The sequence below is a fragment of the Pempheris klunzingeri genome, chromosome 2 (genome assembly GCF_042242105.1).
Source record: "Pempheris klunzingeri isolate RE-2024b chromosome 2, fPemKlu1.hap1, whole genome shotgun sequence".
In the NCBI taxonomy this organism is placed as follows: Eukaryota; Metazoa; Chordata; class Actinopteri; order Acropomatiformes; family Pempheridae; genus Pempheris; species Pempheris klunzingeri.
The window spans coordinates 17,339,259-17,354,185 of record NC_092013.1 but is presented as its reverse complement, the minus strand read 5'-3'; the positions used below and the strand labels follow the sequence as shown (position 1 = coordinate 17,354,185).

Below are 14,927 nucleotides of genomic sequence, written 5' to 3'. Positions count from 1 at the left end.
AACATCTCAGTATCACAAATGAAAATGATAATAATGCTCTGAACTTCAACAAGTATTGTTGTATTTTGTCCTTATAGCAACACAAGTCTTTGAGCAGGCAGACAAAGTCATCCCTCCTACCTCAAAGGACACGGATGAAGAGATGAAGAGATAAAGAGGAAAGGATGAGGCACCATCTGTACAGTAGACAGCAGCTCTGGGAATTAGGATGGTACACACATGCACACCACTCACATAAATTCACTGTTTGCAAAAGCAGACACACTCACAAATTGAGATAAATGCCCACTATTCGCTGAAAATAGACCCAGAAAGACACAGATGCAAATTCCATGTTGTTCCATCCCCACTCCTCTCTCCTACCTCCACTCTAGTAGAGTCCTCTCCTCGGTCCTTTGAGAAAGTCAGCTGCAGTGGTGGGGTTTCGCTTTCTTATCCTTTCCTTTTTGTCTCTTTCTGTGACTCCACGCCTTCATATGTCAGGCATGTGTTTGCATTCCCACATATGTGAGCTCCAGTGTGGCGAAGGCCAGAGCCAGAGACACAGATGGCACCCAGATGGAGACAGATAACCGAGCAGACCAGGGCAATGCTGCAGTACACACACATGCACTATCTCTCTCTTATTCTCTTTCAGAGTCTTCAGTGTCTCTTTCTCTCATGTGAAGCTCTCTCTCTCTCTCTCTCTTTCTTATCTCCTTTTACTCAATCTGCCTCTGCTGTTGTACTTATTTTCTTTAACTCTCTCTCTCTCCCTGTCTTTCCGTCACTGGCTTTGCGTCCTCTCTTGCGCTCGCTCTCTCAAGCTCTGAGCCTCCCACCCTCTCAATCTCTCTCTTTCGGCTCTAGCTCCTCCCCTATTTTCCCACACACTGTCCTCTCCTCTGTTTTCATGGGCCGGGTGCTCCGGCACGTCACAGCCGCCCCCCCACCCCCCAACCCCCACCCACCCATTCCCCCATGGATCCTGGCCAATCATCCACTGCTGACTGGCTCTATTCAACCTGCATTCACCGGCAATGGCCCCTGCAATTAACATAACTAATTGCTTTGGCACCTAAAGGCTAAACAAGAGGCCGTGCCAAGGGAGACAAAAGTGTGTGTCTGTGTGTCTGTGTGTGTGTATGTGCATCTGCATGTGTGTGTGAGGGAGGGGGTCCTCTGCAACCCCACTCCATTCAACCCTCCCCTCTACCCCTTCAAGAGAAGAGGGGATCTCCCTTTAAAATGTTTTTATACTAACTACCCCCCCACCACCCCACAGGCCCCTTCATTGATGCCCTCTTTTGTCTCAGCTCCTTAATGCGGCTGGCTCAGCCCTGCCTTGCCAGCCAACTCATTGGGAGACACTTGAGGAGCATGAATGAGTTATTCTTCTCTCCTCTTCTACTCTCTTATCCTCCGTGCTCCATCTTCACTGAGTTAAACTTAAATCACTGTCTGATTTATGCCTCGCGCTGGAGAGACAATGCAGGTTAAAATAATGGAGCCTGGCTGAGATTGGGCAGCCTGCGTGCTTTATTCACTCCTGCCTATTATTCCCTCCACCAGTTTACGTCTAGAAAGTACAGAGGATGGTGCTAAGTGCGTTCTAAGCCTGGGGTAAATAAGACATTAATCTGTTTTTAATTAGACAACTCACAATTGAGAGAACATGATCGGCGTGTGAGAATCCGCAGGCACTTGGCTGTGTAAACAAACAAGAAAATGCTGTTGGATAAACACAAACAGTTCATTAAGAGAAGGTGCTGCTCCCTCTCTTTGCCATCACGCACAATTAAATACACACTTCTGAACAGCACTGAATATCTTGAGGTGTAATCCTAACAAAATGGGTATGAGGAACGTATGCTAGATGCTCACTATTGGAATAAATGTTCCTAAGCAATCACAAAAAGGTTTATTGTGGCTTCCTATATTTCTGTGGGTTGTCAAAATGTAGATTTGACTGAATAATCACCCATAATAACCTCTATGTCCCCTCCTCTCTCCTTGAAGGCCTGCTTTATTCAGGGTGCATCTGGTCAGCCAGCAGGCTCAGAGGCAGGGCCAGGTGGCTGTGAGAGAGGGAGGGAAGGGGGGGGAGGGGAGGTGAGGAGAGGAGAGGGGAGGGGAGGGGAGGGGAGGAGAGGGGGTGGAAAGATGGAGAAATGAGGAAGGCGTCGCACAGAAACTGATAGTGTAACCCACATGCTTTTGTAGCACATAGTAGGTGGTGAGCTGCAACTGACGCTGCTGACGGACAAAGGCTTGCACCGGATTTAGATTATAGCCCAGGTGTAATGACGCAGGTGGCACATGAGTGAGCATGCTTAGTAGAATCCTTTGCCATTTTCTCCCTCATAGGCAGAAAACTCATATCAAGTTACAATTCAATGACGAATCTAAGATATGTGCAGTTTAACCTTTGTTGGTTCCAGAAAAACTAAATAGGAACTTAAAGCTAGCGTTTCTGTTTACTGTGGGTTTCCAGTAAAAGAGCTACTTCTACAACTTCTTTTATTTTGTAACTGACAAACTGTAATTGTCTTTCATTAGGCAATTTAATGCTTCTGTGTGTTGTTTTTATTATGTTTAATATTCCTGTAAAGCACTTTGAATGACCTTGTGTCTGAAAGGTGCTATACAAATAAATTTGCCTCGCCCTGCCTTACAACAGTGAGCATAAAAATGATTCAATTTCATTCAATTCGTTTTCAATCCGTCATTCAATTTCTTATTCCATATCTCAATAACAGTTTTTCCTTAAGCACCACAATCTTGTATAATTCTGCACTACCAGCTGCCACACTTCTTTTAGTACTTTCAAAGCATCTTATTTTGGTAAGAAACTTATGAGCCGTATGATCAAGAACACTAAGGCAGTGACTAACAATTTATTTTCATCATCCATGGATCAAAATTAATTATTCTCTATTTATTGGTCAGTCTAAATGCTGCCTGAATTGAGCACACACAATTGCACTTCAAACACTGAGAAAAGCACTCATCGCTTGAGCGCTACATGACACAGCTAACCACAATAACTCCAGCAAGGGGTGGGCTTCTCTCAGAATAAATAATCATTTCCATGATTCGTCACTGCCTCAAAACACACTAAGATACATATAAACATAAACTGTACAGGGCCACACACTGTGTCATCCAATCAGCTTTTAAGGGAAGTTAGGTCGCGTTCAGACCGACATGAGCCCTGAAAAACACACAGCCCATCTCCTTCATTTGAACGGAGTCAGTCTGTTGATGCGGAACAAAATGAAACCAGCCTCAACTTGTGCTGTCATCTGGCAAGCAGTGTCATCTGGTACGTTTTTAAATCTGCATTAATCTGTTACATCACCTGGATTGTATGTGGATTGTCCCTCCGTTACCTGAAGCACCACGACCCCACCAATGCAGCCCCCTGCAGGGCTGTTTTTGGTCTGAAACTCCATTTACCCTTGAAGGAAATGCAAGAAGCTGGTTGTACATTGTGACAGGGGGTGGAGATGGGGGGGGGCATTGTACAAGAGATCAATAAAGAGGCTCCTGGAAATCAAGTATTAAGGTTCACAGGCAGAGCACAAGTCACCACATGTCTTTTCCCATGTGCGATCATCAGAAAAGTACTTATGAGCACTTGTATGTGTAAAAGTCTCTCAGCACTTTGAAATCTATTTGCCTTACTGTAGCTGCACAAGCCTCATGCAGCTGTTTGCCATTGTGTGTGTGTGTGTGAGAGCGGACGAGAGAGAGAGAGCGACACAGCAAGAGAGTATGCAGCATCTGTTTCTGTTCACACGCTCCCTAGCCAAACTTCCACTTTTAGAAAAAGTAAACAGCATTTTTTAGAGAGGACAGAAAAAAAAAAAACGCGAGGAGGAGGAGGAGGGAAATAGGGAACAAGCGATAGGAATCATAACAGTCAGGACGTGGTTTTTTATAAATGTGTGTTTAGAGAGTTTGAAAGGGTGAAATAAAACCTAAAGTCTGTGCTCTCCGGAATCACTGGAAGCACATGTGCCTGTAGTGAAAACAGTGTTTTCTAAGGTTACATTATCATGACAATAGATGCTGATGCAGCCTGTCTATGGCTACATGAATGGCATACAAAAGTGGGGCATGTGCAGAGAATGGGAGACTGCATCTGTAAAAAGGGACTAATGGCTAACCCCCTTTTTACTGAAAGGCTAATTGACTCTGGATAGTCGGGCTTTCACACCAGCAACAGCAATACAGCACGACAACAGCTAGTGGCTCTTCTGATGTGGGCATGTTGCAGCAGGTAAACAAGATAAAGTACACAAGAAGATACCCAAGATCCTGACGTCTTGATGTTTGATATTTACATCAGCAGTCTACTAGCGTAGCTACCAAAAGACGAAAATTAGGGAAATATAAGTCATCCTCTGAAGAAACAAGGTGCTTTGGGCAACAGCCTATATCAGCACCCGAGTTGAAGAAAACAGAAACTCTGTCTGCAGCACACACTGTGCAGCTGGAATCATTTTCATAAGGCAACACAAGTCACATATGGTGAGAGCATTTTGTTCACAGTGCTCACTGAGGAGCTTGATGAGGTTTGATGAGATGAGATTTCACTCCGAGAAAGTTCTGTCGAATAAGTGATTAGAGATCTTCGGAAAATAAAAAGCAATATGCGTTGTGTTCTTTTCCCAACCCCAGCTTCCAACACTCAAAAGCTTTCCCACTTATCGCTGTGTTAATTCAATTCATGTGAATGCGCCCTTATCACATATTAAGCTTGTCTACTGGCATAGTGTTGAGAGACAGCCAGACAGTTACATCTAATTCCAGATTCCCAACAATCGACTTCACTGGCCAAAAGATCTCTATAAGGCCCTGACACGCCACGCTAAGAAAACATGAGCACAAACTGGCAGGCTTGCTAGCCATTTGAAAAAAGAAAAGAAATAAGACAGCCAAAACAAAATATCTAGGATTTTCACATCTCTATGAATCTGCTTAAACAGTGGCATGACTAAAAGCTGCAACTGACGCTAACATTTTGCATTACATCACCTGTGCCATTGTCAGCCTGTTATCTTTGGTTATAGAAAAAAGACCAAATGTGGACTTGAAAAATAGAGAGAAATGGGTTGAATCACTATTTTCCTAGTTCATTCAGATTGCTGAATGGGCTCGATGGCTGCCAATAAAAGATGACCGGAGTCAACAGTATCTGACACATAGCAAAAAATACAGCATTCGCCACCTTCAAATGCTCAACATGAGTCAAAGAACATTGGTTTAGTGTGCCGGGGCATCTTACCCGGATGTCTCTGCCTCTCTTTCTGGTTATCTGATAAAAATGCCTCTTTTAGTTAATTGTTCATGTTGCTATTTTTCCCACCAGGCCTTATCAATTCACCCCCCCCCCCCCCCTTCTCCCTAACCATTTTACCAGCATGGCTCCCCTCCCTCTCCTTCCTCTCTTCCCCTCTTTCCCTCCATCTAATCACGGTTCAGACTCCTGATGTTCAGTAATCTGATGCAGCCTTAGATTTCCCTGTCTGATCTCGCATGGCCACATTTTCCATTACATCTTCTACAGCACATTTATCTAATAGGCACACATCATTTTCCAGGTCCATGTCTGTCTGGAGGACCATTTACTGTAAAAAAATAAACCCAAACACAGTTAGAGATCAAGTAAGATGCTTTTCTGTAGTAATCAAGACTAAAGTGAGGGCTATTTTCTCTCTGTCTGCAGGGTCTGATAAATGATAGGTTATAAAGCCAAAAAAACTGATTTTATTGTATATGTGTATTTTCTGGACAGCGAAATTTAAAGAGTAGTGTTAGAGGATGGTGAGGGGATGGATGAGATTCCCAGAACATCACCCTCCCACCCACACACTCACTTTAGCTTCTACTTCAATATTCTCAAATACAAAAAAAAAAAATCTATTCTTTGTCCACCACTTTTAGTTGAACTTTTAGTAAACAGAAGGCTTGTTAACATTCACTGTTACTCACCAAAAATGCATTGTGTGTATCCTTGAGGTCTAACAAATGTGTTGACATTAAACATTTGCAATTTTTAGAGTACTTTAAATCCAGCACTGTTTACATCCACGTCAACTAGCTTGCAGTCGTCTCATCTGGCACATTTCTGTTCTCTGCTGGCACATTTCTACATACCTGTTGTTCAGTGGAAGAGCGTGACACCATTGGTAAAAATTTGTGGTTTTACCCGCTTGTGTCAGGCATGTGAATGCTTCCTGCACGATATAAACAAAACAGGAACCCAAAAAACAGCTCCATGGCGCTACAAGACGTCTGAAACGCCACACCGAATCTTTAAATGGCAGTTGGCAAGCCACAAAATGGTTCTGGTAAGCAGTGTGGCTGAATGGACCATCTCGGAAACATGCCCGATGACAGGCTTAGTTTTCAGGGCGAAGCTTCTAATTCTGCGTCTCTTTCTGTAACCACTTAGTATGTGGTTCAAAGAAGCCAATCATAGGTGCTGTGTCGAGATGAGCTGTTTTTGTTGCCCATATCTGGGCAACTTAAAAAAACCCTGTCTCATCTACCCTGGTTAGCAAATAGAATTCATGAACTTCCTTCCTGAACTTATTTGAAAACAACGTTTGTCATTTGCATTTCTGATACTAGCTGGTGAGATTGCAGTGAGGCAGCAGGGGGGTCAAAGTGTGATTGAATGAATGGAGGCTTTAGTAGAGTTTACGCACCACTCATGTCTAATTTGTTACACCAGTCTTTTGAATATTTTCAAAACCTTCATTGTTTAAACTCTCACAATAATTGTCTTTTTCTGATGAAGTGCTACATTTCCTGGTGCATCACTGCCATCAGCCATGTACATGCTAGTACAGCATCATCAACACAATGCTCCATCGCGCCACTATCATGTGACATCAGATTATTTTCAATGGATTATCAAATGCATAGGGAATTTCTTTGATTTCATTTGATCAAAAATGCTTATATTATTACTTATACTACTCAGATGGATGAGCATAAAGAAGGAAAAACCTTCCAATTGTCTGCCTTTCAAATTATTGTGGACATGGCTTCATTTCAAAACTATATTGATTCCCTTAAGGCTCATTCACAGCTCATCCCAAAGACATTCAAAACAAATTGGTGGCTGTTCGGGGGGGGGGGTCCCACAGTGCTCTGACACAAAACAACCACTGACTGGTACTTTACCCCCTCCTAACATCCCACTAGCCCAAACACGCCCCCCGGCTCCACGCCTTTCCCCATAGTCCACCGACCCGCCCTTGCCCCCCTCTGTCCTTCCATTGCTCGACTATTGTGCCCTCCTTTTCAGGCATCCTCATATCACCCAAAACAAATGGGTCCCGTATTTCCCTCTCTCTCCTCCTCCTCCTCCTCCTCCTCCTCCTATTCCTCCTCCTCCTTTCTCTTATTTTCTCTCTCTCTTTCTCTCCTTCACTCGGTGCCGATGAAAGGCAGGCATTGAGCCGGCAGTGGCATTCCAAAACCTCAGGCCTCGGCTCCAGTGTGTCTGGCTATTCAACACTGCTGGGAGCCATTAGTTTAAGTAAGGTCTGACCCGCCTACTCACCCACGGAAAACCCTCAGATCTCCTGTTTCACTCTGCACATAGAGGGGAGACACACGGTCACTCTTCGGGTGCAACGTGTGTGTGTGTTTCTGTGTGTGTGTGTGAATACAAGACAATGACAGATAGAGATGAGTTAATATGATCAATATGAGGGAGAGAGTGAGAGAAATGCATGCATGAGTGTGTGTTTATAAGTGAGAGTGAAAGTGAGTGAGAGGGTGTTTGTGTGTTGGTGTAAGAGAGAGACAGAATGAGAGAGTGGCTGCATGTGTGCTTAAAATTTATGAGCGGTGGGTCTCGCACTCACTTGGCTGCATCTTCCTAAAGTTTCCACACAGGGAGGCCAAGTGCGTAGCCAGACGCCAAACCCTTCTCACCAATAACTCCCCTTAAACGATATTCAACAACCACGCACTTTTCAAAGTCTCTCCAGCCGCTCTCTTGTTTAACTTATGTACCAGATATGCTGTCAGGGATATCCATCTATGGCACTCACAGTTAAGTCCGTGAATGCGGCAATTTTGCTAATTAGAAAATGATACCACGGATCAGAGCTTGGTCCACCTTGCCAACCTCACCCAATTGTCGGCATATAAACATGAATGGTTCTCATAAACAACTCCATGTTTGGGAGAAGTTGTGTGTTAAAGGAGCGTGTGTTCAGACAAGCCCACACACAGATGTAACACGTACAGTGATTAACTACACACTGGATATTCCTCTCACTACAACAGGCTTTATTCCAGTGACAGTGCTGTGAAGTGTTCACAGCTGGCCAGTGAAGCATTTGTGACTTTGCCAATTTTTTTTTTTTTTTTTCTTTCTAGGGAATTAATGATTGTCCAAAACTGAAATAATATTTTTATGGAAGCACAAGTCCTTGTAGAGGGTGTCACCTTATGAAGACAAACTAATACTATTTTGTCATTATGACAATGAATATATAAAGTAATGACTATTGCGCTTTAATGTTAATGTTATTATAATAAATAGACTTGCATACTCTGTCGAGGTTTATAACAACTCCCACTCTTGTCAGAATCATTAGACTGAGCTGCTTCAAATGGATGCACATTTCCAGCAGGCTAAAAAAAGGAAAAGTTTTCTTAATCAAAAGGTAGGCGATGATGACACAACCTACAATATATAATGTTACTTTGCACTGTGTATTTTTTTCTGATATGTGTGTGTGTGTGCGTGAAGCTTCCTGCTACCAGCAGTTGATTCTATATAAACCCTCGTCTCTCTTTTTTTCTTCCTGAGGCTGTAGGAGCAGCTGTTTTGTTCTCTTCCCTGGCGTTTGCCACACCTGTGATCTGCAGGTGGCTCATCTGGCAGCGGAGCCGGGAACACCTGGCCAGGCAGAGATAGAGCCTCCAGGCTTTACTCTCTGTGTGTGCTTGTGTGTGCGTGTAATAGTTTGGGGGATTTCTGAAGGGCTCAATTAAAGTTGAGGGAGGATAACGGCTGGCTTTGCTAATACACACACACACACATTCGGAGACATGTGTTGGCATTTCCCAAGGTTAAGCCTCAGGGATGTTTGGGCTTGTCAATGTTGCAATACAATACTCAATTTGTGTGTGTGTTTCTGTGTGTGTGTGTGTGTGTGATGGAGAGGGGTGTGTGTATTTACAGTTTAACCTGTTCTGTCTTTTTTTTTTTTTTCATTTCAAGACATAACAAGCCAGACAAAACCTCCTCCTGCCTTTTCAATTGTTCTTGTTTTAGTTTTGCAGACTGAATTTCCCCCAGCAGAACAACTGGGGAGTGTGGCGGCACCTGTTCTGTTGTTGCTTAGCAGACCCACCACGGGTATGACATCTCGCTACAGCCCTCTGCTAGGACAAACAAGCAAAGACAACAAGCAGAGACACCAGCTGAGGACAAGACACATAAACAACATCACCCAGAATGCATTCCACCCTGGGAGCAATAGCAGACAGAGTGCAATGCGAGTTTACGTGTGCATCAAGAGAGCAGGTCTTGTTCTCTGACAGCACAAGGCCCAGCAGGAGTGAAATCAGAGAAGGGACAGATGAGGTGAACTTGACAAAAGTCATAAAACTCACAAGTGACACGTGGGGAGAGGAGCTCTGGAGTGATATTGGCTTAGGCTAAGATCCTCTGTCACATTCACTGTGCGTATGTGTGTGTGTGTGTGTAACTGATAAAGTGAGACTAGGCCAAGGCCACACATCATCCTCATCATTATCTGTCAGGATGTGAAGCAGTCATTATCTGGGTCAGACTATGCTCGCTGCATATGCTTTACATAAGTAGTACATGTGTTACAGCTGATAATTGATGATCATTTTAAACTGATAGAATATTCTTTCAATATATACAAGCATTAGTGACGTCTTGTGAAACTTTTGGGAAAAAATAGGAAAAATGACAAAACGACTGAGGAAGAAAAGATGATGGATTTAAAAAAAAAAAAAAAAAAGTGTAATATTGCCTATATCTTGTTAAACCATGAGCTGAGACGTCTCTCTTCAAAAAGAGCTTATACGCAGTTGGATGTCAGCTTTCCTCGAAGCGATGACAGGCCAGCTGCAGTTGGACTCCCTGCATGGTGGCCAAGTTAGACGAGTGGGGATGGAGAGAGGGATAAGGTCAGATAAATGGAGACGGAAAAGGAGGTGAGAAAGACGCGCTGGAGTAACCCGGGAAGGCGTGGAGAAAAGGGGGAACCGATGCTAACTCCTCTTTGTCTGAGCCGAGTGGGAAATGATGGAAGGGGGGGTGAAAGGCATGAGGAGTGGGAACAGAGAGACGGGGCATTAAAAAAGCATAATGTGGTGATAAGTTCCTTTCACTTGCTTTTTTTTTTTCTTTTGCCTGACCAGCTGATTCACTCTGAAGTGACTGGGCCCTTTTGTTCCCGGCCAATGTCCCTCCACTTAAAGTAAAAGAGCGAATAAATGCCTGTGCGCAACCCTGGGACCCTGCATGCCGCCATCCTGATAAAGAATACATGATTTTTTTTTTTCCATGATGATTTAAATAAAACACAGAAGAACGCACAAAAGACGGTTTAATCCCTTTTGGTTGCATGTTTCAAAAGCCATATGACAAATATGCAAAACCACTTTAAAACCCTGTGAGCCCCTCTTCTGGAATAGTCAAATGTGTCAAAGCGATGTTTATGCTACCTAGTGACACCTGAATACGGAGGTCATGGCGGTGGCTGGCAGTATAACAAAATGACAGTGTTAACAACGCTAAGGAGCCGAGCTGAGGGCTGCAATCAAGAGTGAAAAGCGGAGAGCTGGGTTATCTTTCAGAGGCAGGGATGTGATGTTTAGTCAGGGGACGGGCGAGCATGGACGCTCTAATAGCCCTCGTCTCCTGTACGGCTGGTATTTCTGAGGATTGTTATTGGCGGGTGATCCTCGGCGCAAGATCACATCTGGATCCTATCCTCCCAGCCGCTCCGTGCAGTGCCGCAAAGCAACAAGAAACAGCTGTGCAAAACTGGCTTCAATTAGCCTCACATTCTCCCTGACAGTTAATCCCTTTCTACTCTCCTTCTCTCACTGTTTTTTTTTTTCTTAAACTGTTTGGTCACTCCTCTGTTTTTTCTTTTTTTTTTTAAGCTTTGCTTCAGCTTGCCACATTGTCTGAGGCAATAGACAGGGGAACACAGTGTGCTGAATTAGAAACAGACAGGGACAGAAGGCTCAGAGGTCTCACGAAACATGGAACATGACAAATCCTATCTGTTTGAAAAGACTGAAGATGCTGTTTGCAGTGGTTTGGGATTTAACTCAAGAGGACTTGATAATAGCATGCAGAGATGATATATTTTGATTTCCTGTCATTGGGTAGTAAACACTTCATTACAATTAGGGTTCTTTTAAATCTTAGATGGCATGTGATTCTTAATGGTAGATGTGTGTGTCACATGCAAATGAAGTCTGTTCAAATCGTCATTCGGTTGCTCAAACAGAAGATGTCAGATTCTTTGTTGTGGTTCTCGTATGCGGAGCACTCGGCAACAAAGTGACCCCATAAATTCGGGCCTTAAACATCTCTTTTCTCAGCTAAACCACACTTAACAAACACTAAAGTGTGATCCAGCGGCGCAACACACGGGATAAAATGTCATCGCTCACGAGTCATTAATCAAACTCGGCTCAGCTCAGACCAGTTCAAGTGCACACCATCTTGACTCAGCTAAACTGCACAGGGGAATCCAGCTCCGATTGGTCCTGTGATAGGAAATGGGAGCCAGATTTGAGGTAAGGGAGCAGATCTGATGGGCTTGATGAGCAAATCTGGGAAGGTTCTGCAGTCATTGTAGCCCTGGGGCTCGAGTAAAACACTAACAGGTGGTAATGCTGGTGGAAAAGACCCACGCAGAGACTAGAGGGAGTGAGAAGGATACTGGGCTCAATGCCTGACGCACACAAACACACACCCGAGCTCACGTATATTACAAAAACACCACATGCATAACACATAGCAGCATGCGGACTAACAGACAAAAACACGCAGTTCCACATACAAGCACACATTTTCGACACACACACACCTTAGCCTGCGCTTTTCTTTTTTTGTTTTTTTTTTGCATACAAACACATGCACGGACACACGCACATATTCATACAAACAGCCCACGAAAACAAGAAATGGTGCAGGGGTGACTCAGAGAAGATCTGCAGGCACCTCCTCTACCTCCAGCACGGGCAAATTCTCCCACATGGCAAGACACAAAGGGCCCACGTCTGGCAACGCTAACAGCCCACTCAAGCCAAAACCAATTAGGTCTCTAATGCAAACCTGCAGGGCCCCTTTGTCGTTTATTTCCCCTTTTAATGTCAGAGGATTGGAATCTGACTCCATAACCCACCCCAAAGAAAAGAAGGAAAAAGGCAAAAGGGAAAATTATCGGGGGTTCCAAATTATCCACATGTTTTCGAGTAGAGCTAATTGAATCAAGGGAGGATGGAAATGATTGACTGGTGTGAGCAGAGTTTAGCCTACATCCACTTTAACACATTTTCTCCCAGAGTACACAACACTGCTTCCCAAAGGGCTATTTAGCGTTCAGCACAACATCAAATCTCTCTAACTAAACAACAATTACGGTAAAACAGGAGAACACACTCATTTCATCTTTTTCTGGGCTTTGGTTGGAACCAAATTTTCCAAAACAGGAATTCCTTTCAAGCCCAAAATCCATCATGTTTTACAGTTTCATATTACAGTGCACACTCTGCTGCTCCCTGGTGGCCACTGTAGCACCACTATCATCGTTATCACCATAACATCCCCACCAGCATTACAGTTATGTCTTTGTCGTGCGATTATTTGCGCCTCTGTGGTGAAAATGGAACCAATTGCCGTCCTCGGGGGAGTCGCAGTGACACATGGGGGGCTGCAGTCAGGCCCTCAGGCCCTGCTGACCCCACGTGCAGCCTATTGCAGGACTGTACTATTGACCCCTGATGTAAAGCAGACGGAAACCGCAGGCGAAAAGGGAAAAACCGCCTCCTGGCATCAAGCAGCAGCAGCTCCAGCCTGGTGTTTTTGTCTTAAAACTCTGTAAAGTCCAGATGGTGGAAAGAGAGAGAGAAAAAAAAAACTTTGCCGGGTGGATTAAGGGCTCCAAATCCCCCACTGAAAAGACACATAGACCGAGAGCTGCTATTCAATCAAATGGAAGCATAATAGCTGTCTTGTGGGGGCTATATGAAGGATAATGCATCCAAAAGAGTATGTGTTATGCATAGTTTATTCTCACTCTTTAATGGATCCTAATGAGCGTAAGATCTGAGCAGACAAAGGGATGACTGAGTTTTTGTTTGGTCATTATAATGATTTGATAGGATCTGAAGTAACACATTCAAAAGGTCTTCTCAGAGGACATAGCCTGCTCCGGGAGAAGAATCTGAAAATAATAGAGAAGGAGTTCTATTCTGTCCACATTATGTAAGCTAGATATGGCCTAGATCTGCTATGTTTTCATTATGACATAAGGACTCTTATTTTGCTCCTTAATTATGTAAAACACAATCATGGACATGTGGGCCATTTGTTGTGACTCAAACATACTGTGCAGGTGCACACAAACAAAGGCCTACCTGCGGATAAACGACGGCAGGTAACTCAAGTGTGGTGATTGGTTTTTATTCAGCAAGTTAAGAATAATTCAAAGTCTACTCACAGTTTAAAGCACTCGGCATTCCGACCATGCTCCTTCTTGAGTTTTCTTCCTCTTGGCAGAACGGTTACTGATACTGATCGGTCTCGTAAAGTCCTTCAATTTATCTGCGGCGGGGTCTCTGTGGCATTAAAGCACTTTGAAAACACTTTTCAATGAAATGGAGTGCAACTCTACCTGCAGGAGACGATCGATCCACCAGGCATCAGGTATCTAATCTCCAGCGCAACGGACAGTATTTGTGTGGGCGGTACTAATTGTCAGCATTTAAGCAGAAAGCCAATGAAGGCTCCGCTGCAGCAGGGAAACGGTGATGATTAACTGAGCGGCAACAAGAGAAGCTCCGCTCTCATAATCCTCGCAGCAGACACACTTCCACTGCCTCGAGCAAAGTCGTTTATGACCTCGACTCGCTGGTGTATTGATTTTGTTTCTCACCGCCCGGGATGCCTCCACAATTTTGTCATTGAAAATAAGCAAAGGGAGAGGAGGAGGCTGATGGAAATAAAATGATGGCTTTGACGTGATATTATGTTGCCTTCAGGGATGGAATAGAAACAGAAAAAAAATGTGGGACAATAAAAACGTAAAAGTGCGTAAAGTGCAGTGTGGTGGTGCGTCGAGCTTCATCAGATAAGTTCTGTCCAAACACAACAACTGATCTGGACTCCATCCACGTGGCTCACGTGTTATTCTTCTTTACAAGCATAATATTTGGATGCTGGCTGAGAAGGTTGTGAGCTATACTCCCCCCCCCCCCAACACACACACACACACACACACACACACACACACACACACACAGACATCCACCATCATCTCCCCCCCCCAGCCACCCACATATGCCACACGCTCCTGCCCTCCCCCTCCTTCCCCCTCCCCCCACCCTCCACTCCTGCCAGGCTGCCACCTGCTCTCTGCAGCATGCTGCACAGCTGCTCTGCTACAATAACAAATTAAGGTCCACCATGGCAGGCAGGAGTCATTACCTACCGCTCCCCGCTATAGATGAGCCAAGGAGCCGTCAGCCACTGCCTCTGTGTCTGTGGGGAGCGCAGGTTTCCCCCTCCTCGCGTAAAAGCGAGGGGCCAAGGGCCACTAATTGCTCTGATGTGAACCATAGGGTCAGGGGGTGCCACAGTTTGGGGACGCAGAAGCCAAGAGTCGCCACTCAAGTGATGCCGCTGCTGACTG

At 44.5% G+C, this 14,927-nt stretch overlaps 1 protein-coding gene across 2 annotated transcripts in view; it reads right to left on the bottom strand.

The window, feature by feature from the left end:
• cbfa2t2 (CBFA2/RUNX1 partner transcriptional co-repressor 2) overlaps window positions 1-13,878 on the bottom strand; it is a 34,808-nt gene extending 20,930 nt beyond the window's left edge. Inside the window, exon 1 of one of the 2 annotated variants that reach the window (XM_070845406.1) lies at window positions 13,737-13,878. In XM_070845406.1, the coding sequence (XP_070701507.1) occupies window positions 13,737-13,764 (28 nt within the window). In that variant the 5' untranslated portion in view covers window positions 13,765-13,878. Of the gene's footprint in view, window positions 1-363; window positions 788-13,736 lie in introns of those variants that run through there. The other variant, XM_070845412.1, reaches the window with a different exon arrangement.
• Window positions 13,879-14,927: the final 1,049 nt, after the last annotated feature.